Source organism: Tympanuchus pallidicinctus, unplaced genomic scaffold, assembly GCF_026119805.1.
Source record: "Tympanuchus pallidicinctus isolate F22 unplaced genomic scaffold, pur_lepc_1.0 scaffold3, whole genome shotgun sequence".
NCBI lineage: Eukaryota > Metazoa > Chordata > Aves > Galliformes > Phasianidae > Tympanuchus > Tympanuchus pallidicinctus.
Genome location: NW_026294747.1, coordinates 78338070 through 78359637, shown reverse-complemented (window position 1 = coordinate 78359637; position 21568 = coordinate 78338070). Strand labels below are relative to the sequence as shown.

General features: G+C 35.9%; 1 protein-coding gene across 1 annotated transcript in view; it reads left to right on the top strand.

The window, feature by feature from the left end:
- STAM (signal transducing adaptor molecule) overlaps nucleotides 1-19890 on the top strand; it is a 32190-nt gene extending 12300 nt beyond the window's left edge. The window contains exons 2-14 of the mRNA XM_052696502.1: nucleotides 319-403; nucleotides 6884-6959; nucleotides 7042-7137; nucleotides 7666-7812; nucleotides 8301-8391; nucleotides 8647-8839; nucleotides 9154-9248; nucleotides 10084-10172; nucleotides 11742-11829; nucleotides 13304-13358; nucleotides 13685-13838; nucleotides 14886-15061; nucleotides 15783-19890. Of these exons, the coding sequence (XP_052552462.1) occupies nucleotides 319-403; nucleotides 6884-6959; nucleotides 7042-7137; nucleotides 7666-7812; nucleotides 8301-8391; nucleotides 8647-8839; nucleotides 9154-9248; nucleotides 10084-10172; nucleotides 11742-11829; nucleotides 13304-13358; nucleotides 13685-13838; nucleotides 14886-15061; nucleotides 15783-16023 (1586 nt within the window). The 3' untranslated portion in view covers nucleotides 16024-19890. The remainder of the gene's footprint in view (nucleotides 1-318; nucleotides 404-6883; nucleotides 6960-7041; nucleotides 7138-7665; nucleotides 7813-8300; nucleotides 8392-8646; nucleotides 8840-9153; nucleotides 9249-10083; nucleotides 10173-11741; nucleotides 11830-13303; nucleotides 13359-13684; nucleotides 13839-14885; nucleotides 15062-15782) is intronic.
- Nucleotides 19891-21568: the final 1678 nt, after the last annotated feature.

The window sequence follows — 21568 nt, the reverse complement described above, 5'->3', positions numbered from 1 at the left end:
CAGTATGATCTTAAACTTAACATTTCCAAATGAAGAAAAAAATGTATCTGTTGATACTTGATATACTTCTAGATGTATATTTATTATGTGGAAAAAAAAAAAAACAGGTATAAATTTGCTTACCACTTTAACTTTGCAGCTGCAAGTGAACATTTGAAAGGTAAAATATTTAGTTACAACAATTATGTGAATTTATTAAGTACACAATGTCATATGTTTAGTTGTATACAGAAATAGCATTGCAACATCTTTATTGCCAATTTTGTTAAATTATTATATTTATATTCTGATTTATTATGTTTGTATTTTGTTCATTAGAGAAAGCAACCAGTGAGATGAACACTGCAGAGGACTGGGGCCTCATCTTAGACATTTGTGATAAAGTTGGGCAGTCACGCACAGGGTAAGTGATTTTTAGAAACTGTCCCCCACAAACATTAATTTTGTTATTTCAATCTTATACACAGATGAGAGGAATGAAAATTTTGTTTGGTGTAGACTATTGAAGCAGCTCAGTTTAATTTACTTAATATTTTTACTGAAGTAGATTTATTACAATGAAAGAAAAGTATGGATTTTCTGCCCAAATATTTTACAGTTCTTTCCTTATCTCTTAAAATCAGGAATTGCATACAGCAGTTTTTTCACCAGTGTAAAAGAATAAACAAGCTGATACATTTTATCAGTGTCACTGTAAATCCAGCAGACATCATCAGTATTTTTTTCTTGTACAATCATAATCAAGGATCAAAGTGACCTCTGGAGGTCATGTGGTCCAACCCCCCCTATTTGAAACAGGTCTAATTAGATCAGGTTGCTCAGGACTGTGCCGAGTCTTGAATGCCTTCAGGGACAGAGTTTCTACAACCTCTGTGGGCAATCCATTTCAGTATTTAACTACCTTCACGGTAAGCAAGTAAATAAATGAGTGATTCTACTATATATTTGTAATTTCCCTTGTTCCAACTTGTTTATTGTGTCTTACCCTATGACTGCGGTTCTAACAAGAATCTGGTTTCATCGATGGCCTCTGCTTAAGTAGTTGTATAAAGCAGTAAGGTTTGCTTTTACCCTGTCCTTCTAAAAACTGAGCCCATATGTTGGTGTCTTTTTGTTTGTGTCTCCCCTCTGGCCATCTTGGTAGCCCTCCACTGGACTTGCTGCGGTGTGTCAGCATCTTTCTTGTATGGGAGAACTCAAAAGTGGGCAGTGTCCCAACGTAGTCCTACAAGTGCTGTATAGAAGAATGGAACACTTCCTTGGCCCTGCTGGCTGGCTGTTATTACTGTGGCCTGATGTGTTTGGTCATCTTTGCTGCCAAGCTGCTCTCCTATCACCCACTGGTTCCTGCCAACCCTTCCCTGTGGAGCTGCTCTTTGAGCAGTCAGCTCCTGGCCTCCACTGGTGCAGTCCACTCCAGATGCAATACCTTGCCTTTCACTTCTTTAATTTAATGATCTGGTTTGCCCATTCTCCTTACTGTCCATACCCCTCTAGTAGCCCTGCTGTCTGGTATATCAGCTGCTTCCTCCAGCATGCTGTTGTCAGGAAAGATGCCTCCTGTCATCTAGATCATTACTGAAGACATTTAGCAGCACCAATCCCAGGAATTCCCTGAGGGACACCATGAGTTACTGCCCACCAGCTGGGATTTGCACACTGTTGACAAATCTATGAGCTCAGCGGTCCAGCCAGTTTTCCACCCACCTTATCATCCTTTTATCCAGCCAGTATTTCACCTGTTGGGGATAAGGAGAACTATATGAGATATGCTGTGTCCAACACTTTATTGAAACTCAGGTTTAAAGCATTTTCTGCCTCTCCTTTTCCTCACCACCAGTGTCTTTGTACAGTAAGCAGTGAGGATGTGTATTTCTCCCCCTTGTTTTGTGAAACTATTGTCCTACATCACGGCTTTAAGAAATGCTCATTTGAAAAAAAAAGTGATTAAATGAAATGCACCTTTAATACAGACTATTCATGCTTTCATTACTGATCCTTTAATGAGCTATCTCAGAGTCATTATACAAGCCTTTTTTTTTTTTTAATACATTAAAAGTTAAAGTATAATTCGAAAAGCAAGTGAAAGCAAGTCATAAAGATGATATTTTGGTATGTCTGTTTTTATTCAGTGTTGTGTTAGACTTTGGACAGTTTTAAATTATATTTTCCTCAAGCATTCCCTGTAACATTTCAGGTAAGGAAAAGGTTCAAAAAGAGAGCTATGCCACTGATTCCGTTCCAGGGGACAGGTTCACAAATTAACTTGTTCCTTGGGATTAAGAGTGGTGTCTGGAGAAGTATTTATGAATAGCAAGGTATATTGAGACTTCTGTGCTGTTGTGTTTAACTCCAGTAAAAATAAGAACTGGTTAGTTGTTAATAATGTTTTGTGTTATTCTCTGTATGTGAAATGTGTTTCTATTCCATGTATGTTGACGCTGAGTCTGCAACAACAGTGTTATTGAAGACCTCAGTATTCTATTTCACCACTTTTGCCCAGGCAAAATTCAGCCTACAGTGGCTTACCCTAAACAGTGCTTAAATGTATTTAGCTGCAAGAGACAGCTGCTTGGAAATGCAGATAAAGCCAGTGATCTTCTGGCAACATCCATGACAGCTGGAATTTCTGTTACGATTTTGAAAACGAAACGAAACAAAACAAAAAAACAACAGTGGTTTTGTCCTGCTGTGACTTTAACCTTTCTAATACTTACCCTGCTTGTAATATGCTGCCAGCTGACTCACTGCTGAATAGCAAGCACAATCTGTTAAAAACTTGCTGATAGTGAGTTTTCTTTGTTTGTATGGAATTTTGTCATGGTATAGCAAGGTAAAGCAAGTCAATGTTTCCCATTAAGTTTAAATCAGATAAGCTACACTTAATAACTCTTCTGCAATTTAAGTTATTGTGGCAAGGGTACTAATCATTGGAACTAGCTTCTGCTTTAGTTTTTTCACCAGTTTTTGTCTAATGCGAACTGTTCTGTTTGGCAGAACCTTATACTGTATTGTCTCCACTTTATTGATTGTCTTTTGTACAGTCTTTGAATAGCATGCCTTTCAACATTTTGAACATAAACCACCATACACCAAAGCGGATTATTTTCCTTTATGAAGTGTAACATTTTGTTATGTACTGTTACATTGTACATTGTCTCATTTATCTGTTTGTTTGCTTTCAGAGTAGTTGTTGGAAAACTGTTGTGCTGCAAATATTTATTTTCTCCTGAGATAAATTAACCATAGTTTAGTAGCGGAATTGCTAGCTGGATACATACACTTGTGCTACTGTATATTGCTTTATATTGCTGTAGCTTGGTGACAGAAAATCATCTTCTAATTGGCTCTTCTTTGATCCAACCAACGAACAGTTTTATCAAGTTGGAATTCCACCAAATCTCCAACTTTAATTGACTGCTTTCTTAATTTTTAGTGAAGTTCAAGAACTCACTGAGTAGAGTTGATACAATTTTCATAGAAAACAGCCTAAAGACAGTAAATTCAGTAATATTTTGAATAATGCACCTTTTTACATTAGCATGTGTAAAGTATTGCCACGTGCATTGTGGAATTGGATATTGTATTGCATATCAGCTTCTGAGGGTGATCTAAGATATGGCTGAGTCAGTAGCTTTATAATCTCTGAATGCTTTTTGGTAAGTAATGCAGTTTTGCAGTTGCATCGTGCATTTTTTTGCGTCGTGTTTTGGGGACATTGGCAGTATCTGAAACTGCTGAGCAAGTTGCCTTTTCAACATGAAAAGATGTGTAAAACTAAGATTGTTACCATTAGATGCAATTTGTTTTTCTGCTTTTTTAGACAACGTTATTGAAAGCCTGTTTGTATATTAAAACCTTTGATTGTGTTTTACTTGTGTTTTAAATCATCTTAGTACAGGGAATGTACGGATTTTGCATCTTGTTGGCTTGGAATAGAAATGCTGTCACAACTTAATCAGTACTTTATCAACTCTTAGTAAGACCACGTTATGATAGTGGAATTATGCTTGTAATGGATAAAAGGGAAACCTAACAGGATATGTTCTAGTATGAGGTGCACCCATCTTGCATTCTTATTTGTCATACTTCAAGGCTAATACTGTAATTGTGTGCATTTGGTTTTGACAGGGTGGTAACTTTTGTTTTAACCTAGTTTGTTTGAAACAATCACTACCTCAATTTTTCTGTGGGAATATTAGTTAATAAAAATGATGGACTGGAAAAAAAAATGAAGTCAGCAAATGAGAGAAGACAGCAATGGCTGAGGAAACAGAAACATTTGCTCCAGCATTCTGTTGGAGGGAAATTTGGATGTAGAAAAGCTGTCACTCAGGAATGGTTTGTCTGTTTTGCTGGTTGTGTAACTTTGTGGTTCCTTGTGGGTTGATTATGGAGCAGGGATTTTGGTCAGCTGATTCTCCTTGGTTGTTTCCACGCCTCTTGTACAAAAGCAGTCTTCCAAACTACTTCCCATCTTTTTTTGCCCCCAAAGTTACTCACTGTAAGCAACATATTGTGTAGTCATCACAGTGTGTCTCACAGAGTGATCAAGATACTCTGCCTTACTGGTTTCTAATGGAGCAAGCAGAACAGCTGAGTCACCTGGGTAGTCTTGAGTCTAATAGGCAGTTAGTTTGGATAATAAACAGAATAAATTGCTGACAAAGTAGTATATTAGCTTCCAATTGCAGTTAATGTATTTGTTAAGAAACTAGTGGGTGTACCTACCATTCAAATGCGTTATTTTACTCTCTAAAACTGAATTTTATTGCAATGTTTTCTGAATATATTATGTAGTATGTAATCAATGTATCAAAGTTTCTACCTTATCCTTCCCAACCTTCCACCTACTGATTTGTTACCCTCCCTCACTGTGCTGCCTTTGAAGCTTTGATTATGAAGTTATTAGAGCAGAATTGCAGGCAAATGTTTGTGAAGCATGGCCTGGAGAAAGTGCTTAATAGACAGAATTTTATTCTTGTGGAACACACGCCTCTCCTCTAATTTCTGCTTAGTGCTTTTCATCATTTCTTATCTAAATTGCATAACAAATTAATTTGAAATGAAAGTAAGGATATTTGTTCTGTCTACAGTAGGGATACTTGAAGTTTAATCGGTGAACTGAGCATTAGTAAGCATGATTTTTTTCTTGGTGTAGAATTAATCTGAAGATCTTTTTAAAAGCATTATGAAAAAGCAGTGACGTTCAAATATTGATTGTTTCTGTTAAAAACATCTATTTGCTCACATTTTTGGAAGTTCTTATGAATTACTGTGGTTTAGTGTTTTTTGTTGTTGTGGGTTTTCTGTTCTTTTAACGTTTTTCAAAATTGTATTTGACAAATATGGAAGATCATTTGATTTTGAAACTTTATTGTCACTTTATTACTTTATAGAAATAGCTTCCATAATAAAATCCTCTTAGACTAATGGTGTTGTGGTCCTATTCCTGGACTGCTAAATTCTTGATTCTGTAGCCTGCTTTTGTAAATGCTGGCTTGGTAATTAATGTCCATGGTTGTGCACACTGCTCATAAGTTAATGCACTTATTTATATATAATGGCATTCATTTAGAAAAGAAAAAAAAAAAACAACACCACAGATATTTTTGTAAGTTTTATCATGTATTCTTTCTCAGGTGTAGCGAACAGGAGAAGTCTTGGTTAATTAGTAGGTAATGAACGGTGCTTGTCTTATGGCTTTCATTTGTAATAATAATTGGTTATATGAAGGTATACACTGAACAGCATGTAGCCTTGCTACGTGATAGCATTTTCTATAATTAGTACTACTAAACATGAGAGAGACATTTCTGTAAAATGTAGACACTGCCAAATATAGTATAGCCAAGCAGTAGTGTAACTTATACCGAAGTTTCATATTAGTTTCTGGATATCAGTTCCATAGAAAACTGGTTTTGCTTCCAAAAGTCACTGTAAATACTCCATAAATGTGTGAAATCCCTTAGTTTAAATGTACCATTCTTTTTCCCTCTTCTCCTGCTTTTACCTCCTTCGTGGCTGTTCAATAGATAGTGCTTGTATGTTCTTGATAATTCTGCTTCAGCCTTGCTCAGCGTTCAACCACCTCCAAAAATGCAACTAAATAACTGAAAGGCACAAAATTTGAAGTACACTGAGCAGTGTCTGAAAATCTGCTCAAGTTGTTTCTTGAATTCCCTTTTCCCATTATGTCTATGTAGGGCAACATAGGTAGAACTTGAATTTCATATTTAACTCATTTGAAACACTTATGTGCAATATCTAATGCTGTTTTTTTGTTTTTCCTAAGCACTTACTGGTTTGCTGTGTATTTTCTCTATGAGTGTTATATAGATTAAAACTGATTCTGAGGAGTGTAGTGGTGTTCTTTAGATGTGTATGTGGAATATAGAGGAGTTGTAGATTTTAAGGAAATCTATGTGTAGGTAATTATCACCCTAATTTACTAACTAACCATTAATTACTCATGCTGATTCTATATCTACTAAAAGAAATAAGGTTCCTATTACTTGTTAAGTATAGAGAAGGGTGTGTTGAATGTGAAGCTGGGCTTATTGAGGGGTAACTTTTGCCAGTAATTGATGAGCATGGAGCAAATAGTAATCTCAAATTAAAAAAATATATATTCTTTTTGATGTTCTGATAACTAAGGAAGCTAGCAGTCCTACAGACAGAAGTGACTAGAACAGCTAATGGTTGCTTTTTATTTGTTTTCATTATTTATTATAATATTTTTTATTTGATGTTACCCTTATAAGCCACTGAAGAATGTACTGGCTGTGTTCAGGAGAACTGCCTGCTGGCATTGTCATGCATTCTCATGTGTGCAGTGAGGAATGTGCAAAACTAACTTGAAAGCTGTCTTGTCTTGCTTTAGGCCTAAGGATTGTCTTCGTTCCATTATGAAGAGAGTGAACCATAAGGATCCCCATGTTGCTATGCAGGCTTTAACAGTAGGTTAATTTCAATGTAGTCCTCTTCTTTCCTAAAAAGCTATATTACATGAACTCTGAGTTTTAATCTTTCTTTCTTTAGCTTCTAGGAGCATGTGTATCAAACTGTGGTAAAATCTTTCATTTAGAAGTCTGTTCAAGAGACTTTGCCAGTGAAGTAAGCAATGTGTTGAATAAGGTAATGTACTGCATTGATTTATATGATTCATGTAAACGCTGAATCAGATTGATAGCTGGGGTAACCTGAGATTGGAATGGAGGACTGAAAATTTTGGGAGGAGAATACGAGGAAAAGAGGAGATTTTGAGAGAAACATAAAAGATTAGTGGGAAGACTGACTGAGAAATAGCTTTGTGGAGTGAGATTCAATGGTAAATACCTACATTCATTTTCACATTCAATTAAAACAATAAAATACTACGTACAGACGTGCAGTGAAATGGAGATGATAAAAGGCTTTTTTGTAACTTTGTATACTGTGTTTTGTGGCTAGTCCATATTGCTGAAGTGCTGTATCCAAAGGTCATTAAACATGACACTGAACACTGGTATATTCTTCTCCCTTTCTAATAAAAGTTATCACTTATTGATGTACATGTTTTCAAATGTACATACAGCTTATGTTGGAAGTAGCATGAACGTATGTGAAATTAAAGAATTAAGAACATATTCCTACATTATTTAATTAATTTTTATTTTTCTATAGGGTCATCCAAAAGTTTGTGAAAAGCTGAAAGCCCTTATGGTGGAATGGACTGATGAATTCAAGAATGATCCACAGCTTAGTTTAATATCTGCCATGATAAAAAATCTGAAGGAGCAAGGAGTTACTTTCCCAGCTATTGGTTCACAGGTATAGTACAACAGTAGTAATACAAAAAAATCAGAAATTCTTTTTATCCTCAGTTTTGGATTTTAGTATTTCTAGTCTTGAATACTATAATGCATTTGGCAAACAAAATGAAATTGTTCTTGTCTAAGTAAAGCATTCACTTGAGGGCTGAAATGCTCTGGCTTTTTTTGATTTTTGTATCACCAATCACAGAATCATAGAATCAAAGAACGTCCTGAGTTAGAAAGTTCCATCCAGTTCCAACCCCGTGCCATGGGCAGGGCTGCCCCCCTCCAGCTCAGGCTGCCCAGGGCCCCATTCAACCTGAATTTGAACATCTCCAGGGATGGGGCACCCACAGCTCTCTGGGCAGCAGTGCCAGTTTCTCACTGTCCTCTGAGTAATGAATTTCCTCCTGAAATATAGATGAATACAAATCTAGATAGTGAATGTTAATGCATCGTGACAGTTTTTCAATTTTTACTTCTACATCTTTTATTTTTGTCTAGGCTGCTGAGCAGGCAAAAGCAAGTCCAGCCCTGGTTGCCAAAGATCCTGGTGCAGCAGCTAACAAGAAAGAAGAAGAAGATTTAGCTAAAGGTGAGTCCTTTACTTGCTGACCTAAAGAATTTGAAGGTAAATATCTAATAAAACGGAAACACTTAGGAGCAGAATTTTTGCTCTACAGTTGTAAAACGTCATTTAATTTGTTATCATATTTTTACAGGAGAGGTAGAAGTCGGTTACAGTGCAACAGGAGTGGAATTATACTAAATATTTTCATAGTGTTAAGTTTTCAAGTCATTCTACACATCTATATAGGGGATTTTCATCTAGATAACTCTTCTTTTGTAGCAATTGAACTGTCGCTAAAAGAACAAAGACAACAGCAAACAACACTTTCCAGTTTGTATCCAAGCACCTCAAGCCTTTTAACAAATCACAAACATGAGGGCCGAAAGGTTCGTGCGATCTATGATTTTGAGGCTGCTGAAGACAATGAATTAACCTTTAAGGCTGGAGAACTTATAACTATCCTTGATGACAGGTAACTTGAATAGAATGCCTATTAGAAGTGTATTAGACTTAAAATCAGTCAGGAGTAATGGTGTATGCTATATTGGAAACATACATTGGAATACAGTTGCAATAAAATATGTTTATACATTAGATATTTTATTTAATGATCTCCTAGATTTTTGATCTACAAATGTAATTACGTAATTATTATTATATGAAGATGTCTGCATATATGCAAATTGTGTTTATGTACAAGTAGTATAAATGCCTTGTACAGTGCAGGTCTTGGGAAAATTTCTTGTGAGCATGGGTTTTTAATTTTTACTTTTTAAAATCTTGCAGTGATCCGAATTGGTGGAAAGGTGAAACTCATCAGGGTATAGGACTGTTTCCATCTAATTTTGTTACAGCTGATCTTTCTGCTGAGCCAGAAATGAGTAAGTAACGTTATATTTATGTATGTGTGTTAAGCCTTGCCTTGGCTCATGGGACGTATCTGTAGTTGTACACGATCCATGTTTGCTTTCCCTTATGATAGAGTTAGGTCACAGTTCATGTCATATTCACGGTACAACTGAAGAGTCCTTACTATGCTCTCACTGTCCCATCTTTGTATGCCAGTCTGTGGCTACCAATGCTGGTGTCTGTTGAAAAACAGGATGCCAGCTACAGCTTACAAGTCATTAGCTTCCTTGAGACTCGTTTAACAATTTACTGACAGCTAGAGAAAATTTGTAAAAATTAAAAGCAAAAAAAAACCCCAAAACCAGCAGTTTATTCCCTAATGATCTTTTTACCTGGTTGCAATGATAAGTGATTTAAGAAAAAACTGAAGGCCTCTGGTCAGTTAGTGATATTTGACTGAGAAAGAAATTTGACACAACTTCCAGTTCTATACTTGACTCTGGGAAAAAGAGAACGGTTTTGTTGTAGATGATTTTCCCAGTTTTCTCTTACTTTTAACTCACAAGCCCTATTTCTTCCAATATATCTCTTAGTGTGTTTTCTTGATGGCTTACTAATAAGTGTAATATAGAGGGAGACTACAACAAAGGCATTTACTTTCTAAAATGTGCTTCCATTGACCTTATATGAATTGTTGATTGATTGATTGTAAACGAGTTTGTGTATGAAAATACTTTTGTCCTTCAAATGTCAAATTAATTTTTGTTTTTCAGTTTCAGATACAAAGATCTGCAGATCTGCTAGCTCTGTAACATTGCCCTTGTTTTGTTTATTTTAAAAAATAAGAGCTGCCTATTTATCTTACAGTGAAAGCTGAGAAGAAAACAGTGCAGTTCAGTGATGAAGTTCAAGTAGAAACAATAGAACCTGAGCCTGAACCAGTTTATATTGATGAAGTAAGCGTGAAACAAATATTGATTTTTCAACCTCTTACACTTAAACATGTGATTTTTAACCCTTTCATCCTGTATCTCAAAAGCAATTTGGACTATTAAAAGAATGTAGCCAAAAAGAATGAGGCAGAAAAGTTGATTATCTGCAGTGCCCTAATGTGCTAATGTATCTTGAAGTTCTTAGGAATTTATAAAACTGACTTTGGAGACTTTGTTCAATTCAGGGCCATGGTTCAGGACTGTAGGGCTGTTTCCATGCAAACTAGGTGCTTGGCATGGAGTGATGCATTTGCTCTAAAGTTGTGCTTTAAGTACTTCTAGATACCTCAGATACACCCATTTTAAGTGCTGTCTTAGATTTATTTCCAATATAACCACCATTGTTTTCCCCCACTCTGAAAAATCTTTTTCCTTCTCTGAAAACTGTGAACTTGTTATTCTAAGTAATACTTAATAAGATTCACGTGATTTCAGCTCAGTGATTCTGCAGAGCACCCAGGAGCCCCTCAGACCAGACTGTTTTTCCCCACCTTTTTCTTTCTCCAAGAGAAAAAGATCTGTTCAGAATTTTTCCCTTTTTCTCCCATGGCCTTCTACATCTTTCTCAACTTTTTTGTCATTGTTTTGTGAAATGAAAATTTAGTTACCGCCTCCCTAAAATCCTATTTATCCTGCCTCATCTATCCCTTTCTCAAATACTTTTCCTTCTAAGAGATATCTGTAAGTTTGTGTGGTACAGAAATGGCTTATCTTGGGCCTTGGGGTGTTGAGGTGCCTTCCAGCTTTGCGTTCTTTGATTCTATTTTGTTTTATATTTAAACTTCCCATAGTACAATCTTCTAAGGAAGTAGTTAATTTGGCTTGTTTCCCAGAGTTCAGAGGAAAAAGACATGTTTTTAGTTTCCTCTATGATGCTGCCTGTGTAACTGCCCCATTATAGGCTATTTATTTGATACACTCAGCTAAGAAGTAATTACTAATTATTTATAAGTAACGGTTGGTTAAGAAGTATAGTTTATAGCAAGACATACTTTTCAAAGAGTTCATACATTTTAATTTTTTCCCCTTGGTATATGTAAAAATATTTAAATGGGTTAATCAGCAATGTAATATACTGAATTAAACCATACAACCCCTCTGAATATCATCATAAAAAAAACCCTTCCATATATATTAATAACAGCACTGTTTATGTACTGATAGACAGCATGCACAAACAAAATGTGTGTTTTTTTCCAGTGAACGTAGTTGGAGTACCTATGTCTTTGTTCTAAGTACTGTGTTTTCTGTCAAAACAATTGCACTAATCCCACTAGGTGGTAGTGTTGCATAAATAATAAGTAGAGGAGACCCAGAAACTCTCCTGAAAATACTGTTTAGAAGGATTTTAGAATTAAAGGGGTATACTGCACATTACACTTGTTGCTAACATTTGTTTTTAATCATTTTTCTCTTCCTTATTCAAACATCTTCTTTCCTGTGAAGTAGCACATGTGATTTGTGTTTTCTTAAAGCTGAAAGTGCTAACTCTTCCCTGTTCCCTCTACACTAATTATGCAATTTATGTTCCAGGATAAAATGGACCAGCTCCTGCAGATGTTGCAGAGTGCAGATCCAACTGATGACCAGCCAGACCTCCCCGAATTACTTCATCTTGAGGGTAAGAGAATCTTATTTTTGTTATTTTCATCTTTAGTAAATACCCAAATCAAAACAAACTGAAACTTAGCTGAAACTACTTCATATGTACACCACAATCCTGCCTGAAGAAACTCTTTGAGCCTTAACTGTCATCTTCCTTCCAATTTCCCACATCTGAGAGACCGAAGTGCAAAATTTTTATTTGAAGAAAGCCCACTCTTTCTCTCAGTGAAACTGCATTAGAGCTTTTTTCACTTTTCAAGACCCAGGAATACTTAACTTAGTATTCTCAGATCTATTTTCCCTCGTGGAGTAGCACAGCTTGAGTTACAAAAGGCATGTAAGGAAGACTCCATGAGAGGAAGAAAAATACTACTGGGACTTAGAATAGACCTCTGGTTGTCCTATTTGCTTTTCACCTGCATTCATGTTTCTGTTGGATTGTATTGTTAAGAAGTACCTTATAAAGTACTACAGATATCTTAAACTAGTCCTTTACACTCAGATTTATTCAGAATACCAAAGAGGCATTACATACTATTCTGCCTGGGCTGATAAATGCAACAAAGGCTTTAGAAGGGAAGTTTGGAGAAGGAAGTAAAGAAACTTACTCACTACGGAACAAAACATTGGTTTAAATTTACAATCCAGATGGAAACAGACTTTGTTAAGAAAATGGCATATTCTGAATGAATCTAGATGTCTAGAGACTGTGCACTTTGCATGTAGATTTTTCAACTATGAATAAAATAGGATACTCTCTAAGTTCTTATTAGCTGCTTAAGTTTACCAGCTGATCCTGATTTATGTGACATCTTTGTCCTGATCAGGAGATCTTTTACATGCGTTTTCAGTATGAAGTGTAAAATTGCAGAAGTGATGCCTCCATCTTGAAGCCAAAAGTGCCATTGCTGATTTCATCAACTTCATAAGGGAAATTCAACATCCTCTTACCAACCTCACTTGCCTCTTGAACCCAGATAAAGTTTTTGTTTCTGGATATTCAGAATTCTGATACTTTGTAATTGTTTGTTTGTTTGTTTGTTTTTCTGCAGTCTTATTTATTCACCAAATAAGACTGAGATATTGCTTATTAAGCACATCTCCCAGTTATTAAATAGTTCATTGCTTCTCTGTGTTGGTTTTTACATGTAATGTCTTAGTGGTTTGTAAAAGCCTTACTCAACAGGATCTCTCTCATCCAGTTAGGATTACAGTGAAAGAGCAATGTGCTGTGTCTTTGATGTGCAGGATTTGAACCACTGCAATCTGTTTTCCCCTTAATTGTTCTCGTAGGTGATTTCTGTGTGGTACTGTTAATTAATTATTGCACTAATATTAATTTTTCTTTCGTTTTTGCTTTTTTTTTGTTTCTTCTTTTTGATTTTCACTTACACATTTTTATCTGATAATTTTCTTTAAGCTGTTTTCTTACTGGATGCATAGAAATCTTTATTTATAACATTAAATCTTTTAATGTTCTTCTTTTCTAGCAATGTGCCACCAGATGGGACCCCTCATAGATGAAAAATTAAAAGATATAGACAGGTAAAAAAGCACATATGTGTTTTGACTCAAGACTCATTCTTAGAAATATGAGTGTTGCTACTCAGTGATAATCCTAATTGTTTCTGTGGATACTTGCAAAGTAAATAGGTGTATTTACTAGTAGCTGTGAGGAGGTATGAGGGATTTCTTTTCCCTGGTCTCATCATATGTTATAGTATTCTGTCATTTGACATTATGGCACTCAGCAGACATCACAGGTAGAAGGAGTATGTTGCTGATCTCCCCTTGTGAAAGTTGCCCTATATTGTCTGTTCTGTATTGAAGATATCTGAACTGTAGAATAAACCATATTACCTATTTTCTAGGAAACATTCAGAACTTTCAGAGCTCAATGTTAAAGCAATGGAGGCTCTTTCTTTGTATAACAAATTGATGAATGAAGACCCAATGTATTCCATGTATGCAAAGCTACAAAACCAACAGTATTATATGCAGTCATCCGGTGTTTCTGGCTCTCAGGTATGTACATAAACTTTAATAGCTGCTGACATTTTCAAGCATATACTAAGCTGCATTTGACTTGCTCAAATGTTACTCAAGTGTTTTATTTGCAATATACTTATGTGCATTCCTGGAATAAATGTATACTGAAAATTGATTGATTTTGAAACTACAAGTTCTATATAAAATATGGTGAGATGTGCTGGTTGCAAAGAGGTGTGTATTTTCTCTTTTTGCCCTGCTGCTGCTGCCTCTTCCATCCTAGGAGCTGGAAACCTGTGCATGATCAACACTGCATTAATAAAATCATCTTGCTCCCTTAGAAGTATTCTCAGTGAACAAGAAGTTCTTTCTCTCAGCACATTGTAAGACTAGAATATTCCGTGTTTTCAGCTGTGAGCTTTAGAGATACTCCTTTTACCAGTTCTAACAATTCCAGTTCTTTTCTGCTCAACTAGTTTAGGTCAAGGAAAAAGTCATGCATAAAAATAAGCAGCTGAAAAATTAAAGCTTATCAGGCCTTTGCATTGTTGGTCAAAGATCAATGTTGTCTGAGGTCTATGGATCTTAAGGGCTGTCTATCACATACTTATGTGAACTCAGTTATGAATGAGACCTCACAGTTTCTTCTAGTATTTTTTGTTCAGCTGGATAATTCAGGACTGAACAGTAGTGTAGGTTTTAAAAATGTGCTCATGATTTAGAATATAACTGAAATATCTTCTGTCTACTCTAACTAGTTACAAAACAGCTAGTTACAAAACTGTACCATATTCTCAATTGAAAATAAGACCTCAAGACCTCATTTTGCCCTCAAACAGTTTCACAATAGCACTTTAAGCATTTACTTGCATGAAATTGTATGTTGGCTAAGGATAGAAAAATAATACACTCTTGACTGTTTTAATGGCTCTAACTTACTGGAAGAAGACAATCAACTGGCTTTTATTAAAGTATCTGTAGATTAAAGGGTTCAAGAAAATGTCTTTATGTTCTTCAGTCAGTCTTTAACTACCAAAATTTTGCTTTATTTTATTCTTACTATTCCTTTATTTAACTTTCTAGGTTTATCCAGGGCAACCTCAAGGTAATGCATATTTGGTGGCAGGGAGTGCACAGATGGGCCACATTCAAGGTTATAATCTTCCTCCAGAACAGCTCTCTTCTCTCAGCCAAGGCACAGTTACTCCATCTGCCAGCTCAGTACTACCTGGTCAGCCTGCACAGACGTCGTACACAAAGTAATTTTAAGTATTTTCCTACTTAGGCTTAAATCAGTACAAATATAAAAGACCACAAATGATATTTTAAGGAGAAAAATTGTCTTGTAGAAGTGTAATTTTAATCACTACTGAAGCCTGCTTCAATTAGTAGCAATTAGTTGCAGTGGTGCTTTTTACTGGTGGTGTGTGCTTTGTCAAAATTTCTGACAAATTTCAAACATTTCTATGTGTGGGTATGTCAGTGGATATTTATATACATATATATACACACACATATTTGTATAAAGATTATGTGGATGTTTAATGATGAAAATTGTCTGCTGCTTTGTCTTGTGTTATTTCTGAGAAGGTGTAGATCACATCATACTAGCTTCAGAATTCTGCTCCTTTTGAGAATGAAGTGCATGGGCTCAGAATACTCAGTAAAACTATTGAGTGGTTCTTAGGATAAGAAACAGAAAAAGGATGGAGTTCTGGATTGCACATTTAAAATATACTATAGATTCAGTCTAATTCAAAATCTAGTGTATTTGGTGTGTGTAAGTCTGAGGAGTATGTTTTAATTGGGATATTCATTGTCTACAAATTTAAATATGCAGCTGTCCAGAGCTGGAAGGTAGCTTTTCCTATGTGTTTTTATATAGCACAGTTAAAGCATTAAAAGTTACTAACACAACTTTCTGTTTGTAAAATGTTTTTGAACTGACTTTTAAAGTTTTCATTTTCTTTTATTTTTCAGTGCAATGGTTGCTGGAAATACTTACTCTAACCAGGCTTCAGTGTATAGTCCACCACCTGCTGCTGTTGATGTTGCTGCTTATCAGAATGCTGGAACTAATATGTCCCAGGTGCCAAACTATAACTTAGCATCTACACCTCTGCCACAGACAGCTGGCAGCCAACAAGCACCTCCACAGCAAACACAGCCTCCACCTACTCAACAGCCACAGCATAGCTATTCACAGAAGGCTCTGCTATAGGATCCGGGACTTCTGATTCCTAATCTTCTTTAACCTCTGCTAAAGGCAGTTGACAATGCTTTGAGTTTCTTCCTTTAATCTCTTAAACTTTGTTTATCTTCAGCTTAATAAGAATCTATCTTGGTGAACAAGTTCAATTTGCACTGACTTTTTAGGATTTTTTTTTTTAATTTTGCAGAGGAATGGATATATTTAGGACACTTAATTCCTTTTAAAACGGCTAAAAATTGGTACAAGATTATTTATGTCTGGTAAAATTGGCTAGTCTGTGAAAACCTCAACACTTGCAAACTGTTGTGGAATATATGTTATGTACATATAGTGTGTGATTACAGTAGTGGCCATTACGTATAGCTATGGTGATCATGTGAATATATTTAACACAATGTTAAAAAATAATTTACATAACTATTTTATTTTAATCATGAACTGACAACCATGTTTCATAGTTTTATCTAGTTTTATGACAGATGTGATGTCTTTTTCCAATACAGGACAAGTGGTAATTCTGCATATCATGGTTACCCTTACAGACTAAGGTCTATACATGAATTCCAAACTTACCCAAGTCTAGGTTTTATTACTTCCTGAATAGAATACAAGGGTGTCATGACTATTAGATGGCTTTATCTACCAAAGCAAACTAGATAGCTAGTAAATGATCTGGGGGATGATAACAAGAAGTTGTGATTCTGCTTAACATGCAATTAATAACCTAAAACTACTATTCAGAGGCTGCTAAACATATCATGGGACCATGCAACAGATCAGAATTTTGCATTTTGTCATGAAAAGCACATAATTTATTTTTTTCCAAGTTGATTTTTTATAATGACAACGAGAACTGTATTCTATGTGTGTTGGTAGAGAGTACACCAAAGACAGAGAGAAATTGAGTTGGAGGAGAAATGGTGGAGTTATAAACTGGAACGTGCAACATGAATAACACAACTTCATTCAAGTCTTCTTAATTAGAGAATTAATGGAGAATTATGGACATTTAAATCACTTTGCTGAACAACCTTCAGGGCTTCATTTGATCTCTAGTGGCCTTGCTTAGCAATTTGTTCTATTTGCTGTTTTTACACAAACACTTCTGCCTTAAACATCTGTTAATTTTTCAATTTCCAGCTGTTCTGCCGGTTAAGTTTATTAGTCCTTCTGGAATGTGAATAGATAAGGCCTCTTAATTTTGTTGACTTTCTAATTTGAATTTTCTTCTGCAGCAATGTGCATTATTTGGAACCCTTGCATTTCTCAGAAACGTAACCAGGTGTCTTTTTGAGGCATATTTTCTTTCTGCAGCAATGGTGCTGCAAAAGGATTTTGGTAATGGAAATGGAATTTTGTTATGCCTGATCAGAGTTACTTGTACAAAAATTGGTATTACTTTGCATTTGTATTTGATCTAATGCATTCTGGTTTCCTCTTACCTTTTCTGATGACTCTCATTCCAGTTACAGCAATACTAGTTGGCTTTAGCATCAAAGCTGTGTTTTCAGTCTCGTTAATGTGTGTGCCAGAAATTGTTTGCTTTTGTGTACTGTATTTTAGTGTGATACTTCTGGAATTAAATGTTGCAATTGTACATTATAATGTAAATTAACCTCAGTAATCCTTATACTCCTGATCTATGTGTTGCCTAACAAATCTTTGTTTAGTAGAGCTGGTGTTCTGCCTCTTAATCCTTTTGGAAGGCTGATTTTGCCTAACTTTGTAGCCAGGTGGTTACAAAACATGGCCCTAGCTGATGTGTTCCAGTCAGTGATTTTCTAGCCAGAACAGCTTGTTTCAATACTGGAATGTTCGTGTTTTGTTTTGGTTTTTTCGTTCTCCAGAATTCTTAAGCACGCTCACAGACTGTTTGTATTTGGTGTTAGCACAAAAGTCTGTGGAATTTGGAAGGTAACACTAACAGCTACAAAAAAAAAGGTGGGGGGGGGGGGGGGGAGGGATGAAAGTCCAAGGATTTGTATAATAGATCATTTTTAATAGATTGAAGACGTGTTTTTTTTTTTTTTTTTTTTTTTGTAGAAAGGACGTGCAGTGTCATTTAGATAGTGTTCTCTGCATGCTTTAGCTATCTTACTGAGAAGCAGAGAAGCAGTATTTAGAAGTGTGTAATTTCTGCCAGAAGTGTAAATAACCTCTAATCCATACTTCATGTGCCCCAATTCAAGGAGAAGCTTAAAGCTCAGCTGACTTTAACAATTCACATTCCTAGTCTTTCATGCATTAGTTGACTTAAAAAAATGTTTTCGTTGACCACAATTGGTGCTGATTTTAGGTTCAGTCTTAGCATCCTATTTTTATTTTTTTTATTTCAGGTGCAGTTTTCAGACCAAGTTTATTTTGGAGCTGTATTGCTTCATGTTGTTTTGTTTCATTAACCAGGAATGATTATTTTGCCTTCTCACATGGTTGCATCCCTTGATCTAGTGCTTTTCAGTTACACTTCCTCCTGGTTTGCTACATGCTGTCCCTGCACTAATTCCTTCACTTATCCTCTAACTGGTATTCAGGAATTATATTTCAGTTCACCTTTCAGCCAGTTTAGTATCATCTGAAAATGTCATTGCTGGTTTTCCCTGCTGTGATCTATTCAGTTTCCTTATTTATGCATTGTTTTGATGAAGTTCATGTATATTCTGTCTTACTATGATATTGAACACTGAATGTGGGTGAAAGAGGGAAAGAACATGTACAGCTCCTGTGTGGAAAAGCTTCTTAGCAAAGAACCTAAGTGTCACAAAGTTAATCTGTCTGAAAGTTCAGAATCCCTGGAAATGACACATCATTCCTGTTCCAACAGAACACCTAATTTTTGAACGTCTCACTTCTTTACTTGTAAATTGACAATGAAAGGCTGAAGTCTTCTCACCACATTTTGTGTAACCCTTTGTTGTTTAACTCTTTTATGAAGGAATACGGAAATGTTAATTAATGTCAGAAGGAATATTGTAGTGGCTTGGTTTTCATGAACTGGAGCAAAATCTGGAAAGTGCCTTCTGTGCATTTCTCAGCTAAAATTTGTTTACCCATCATCTCAATTTATGTGAGTGTAACAGAGATGTGAAGATTTACTGTAAAGCATCCCAGGAAAAATTCTGAGATCAGTGTGTTAAAATTTGATTTGGTACACTGATGTTATGGCAGCATATTCAGGAGTTTGCAGTTGAAACATCAGCTGCCACATATTTACCCACCTCTGTTTAGTAACTGTTACCTGTGTAGATGTGTGTTTGATGTCAAAGAAGACAGAATACCTATACAGCAGTATAACAACCGTGAAAAACAAGATAGCAGTATCACGTGCTTCTTAGCAGGTGTGGGGATGCATATTGCCTTCATACAGTGACTCTTCAGAAGTTTTGAAGGGGGACCTAAAACGAGTTTGAGTAACCAGAACTTCATATGATTTTGTCAGATTGCAAATGCTTAGATAAGAGGAGATAAATCTGCTTTTAATAGCATGGACATATTTTGCTGATCAAATCTAGGCTGCTGTTATAGTTTTCTGATTTCATCTAGATGACAGGAACATCAGATTTATGCTGGAGAACTGCTTAATACCTCATTCTCCAATTAATTTTTCTAGTATTTTCTTTAATATCACTTACCTTTATTTTTTCACTCTCATTTCAAAGGTTTCTGTGCAGTCTTCACTTGTGAGGGTCTTACTTTATTCCTTGTCTGGTGGGTTTCACAGACTGAATGGAAAAGAATGTCTCTAATTACCGTGTCTACAATGGCACTTTGAATGATGTATCTGCAGTTTCCTTTGGAGAAGATGCACGCATCGCTTTTGAATAATAAGGGAGCATAGTTTTTCCATTTAAAAATCAAGAGCAAGTTTTTTTTTTTTTTTTTTTTTTTTTAAAAAAAAGCAAAATAAAATCTACAAAAATGGCCATTGTTAGGAGGCAGGCAGAATCATTTTGTACTCTTCTATTCCATGTTAATAAAGCCAACCAACTTCACACTACAGGTACTCCTTTTTCCTTTTCAGCTGCAATGAAGAATATTGACTTTGATGTGTATGCTATCCAACACCATAGTAAAACCTTGGAAGGCCCTGAAATTTGACCTTTTTGCTTCAATATGTAAAAACACTATGTAAGCCATTAGAAGCCTTGTTTCTGGAGTTAGGATATTTGTATTTAAAAACATTCCATTTGCTACTATGTATAATTGCAGATCAATTTTCATGCTGCCACCTTAGCAAAAGGGTAGGAGTTTTTGTTCCTCTCACCTGCATGTGCTTCTGGAAATCCAAATAATTTCTGTCTTTGTCATGAAAAACAAAAGGAGCCTGCTGAAGTCTGTTCTGGTTGTAATAAAGTGTACACAGTAGCAAAGTACATTTTTGGCTTGTTTTGTTTTGATGCTCCCTTTGATGTTGGCATATGTATATATTTAGATATACTGCACTGTTGTACAAGAATTGTTTTAGTAAATAACACTATTTGTAAAAACTGTTAATTGTTTTTGGTATGAATGCAAATATTAAAGTTGGAGTATTTAGTTCATTATGTTGCAAACTCAATTCATAAATTGCAGGGAAGAGCGATAAGAGAAAGGACAGGGATGCAATGGGCAAAGTGTATTCTAAGTACTCTGAAGACAAATGTTCTGATTTCTTGGGAATCAGGTGTTGGTTTTCTGCTGTGTTTTGCTGCTGCTGTTGTACGGCACCTGCTTGTAGATTATGGCATTTTTGCTTTTCAAGTTCTTCATCTGTGATTAACTTGTTACACTCCAAGTAATACACTGTGCTTCTTACTTCAGTTGTGCTGCATGCCCTCTTTTATTGTGGGAAATACAGCATAAATATTTTAGTGTTGGTAGCAAACAGATGGAATCAGCTATGTCTGTGTAGTGTAATGTATATATTTGTGTACTGATCGATAAACAAATACTACCTCAGCCTGACAGCTAGTTTACAGTTATGGTAGAAATGCAAGTCACAGCTTGAACCGGTGATTGAGCACCTGTGGGAAGGCAGGGCCAGCCCAGGGGAAGCTCAGGTGCAAGCAGTGTAACTGAGTGACCAGAAGGCTGCAGCCAGGATCCACCCCTTCCCAGACCTTGCTTAAGGATTGGTAGTGGTGGCAAGGCTATCTTGCTGGAGGTCCCTGCTTGCCCTGGAGATCCCCTACCAAAGCTTTCCAAAGGTGAGAAGCTTTATTTTCCTTTTGGTGTCCACAGCTGCTGCATTTGGGCTTATCCTCACTTGCTGTAGCCTAAGGCTTTGCTACCCTGCTGTGCTTTCCATCGTGTTGTAGTGTTACAGCAGTTATCATCAGGAATTGAATGAATTGTCAAATAGTAACACAGAGTAGGCTAGTGCTGGGTTGCTTGGTCTGTGTTTGACCTGTGCCTATTCTAAAACAAAGCTGTTTTCACTTACGGTGTTTGTGATCTGTGTTTTATCTGAGAAACAAACATAAGCCTTGTTAAGAATGTGGAGAAACCCATGCAGTAGGGCTGGTTTGTGTTGAGTGTTATTTTTTTGTTTGTTTGTTTATTTTTCTAAAACGTTCTC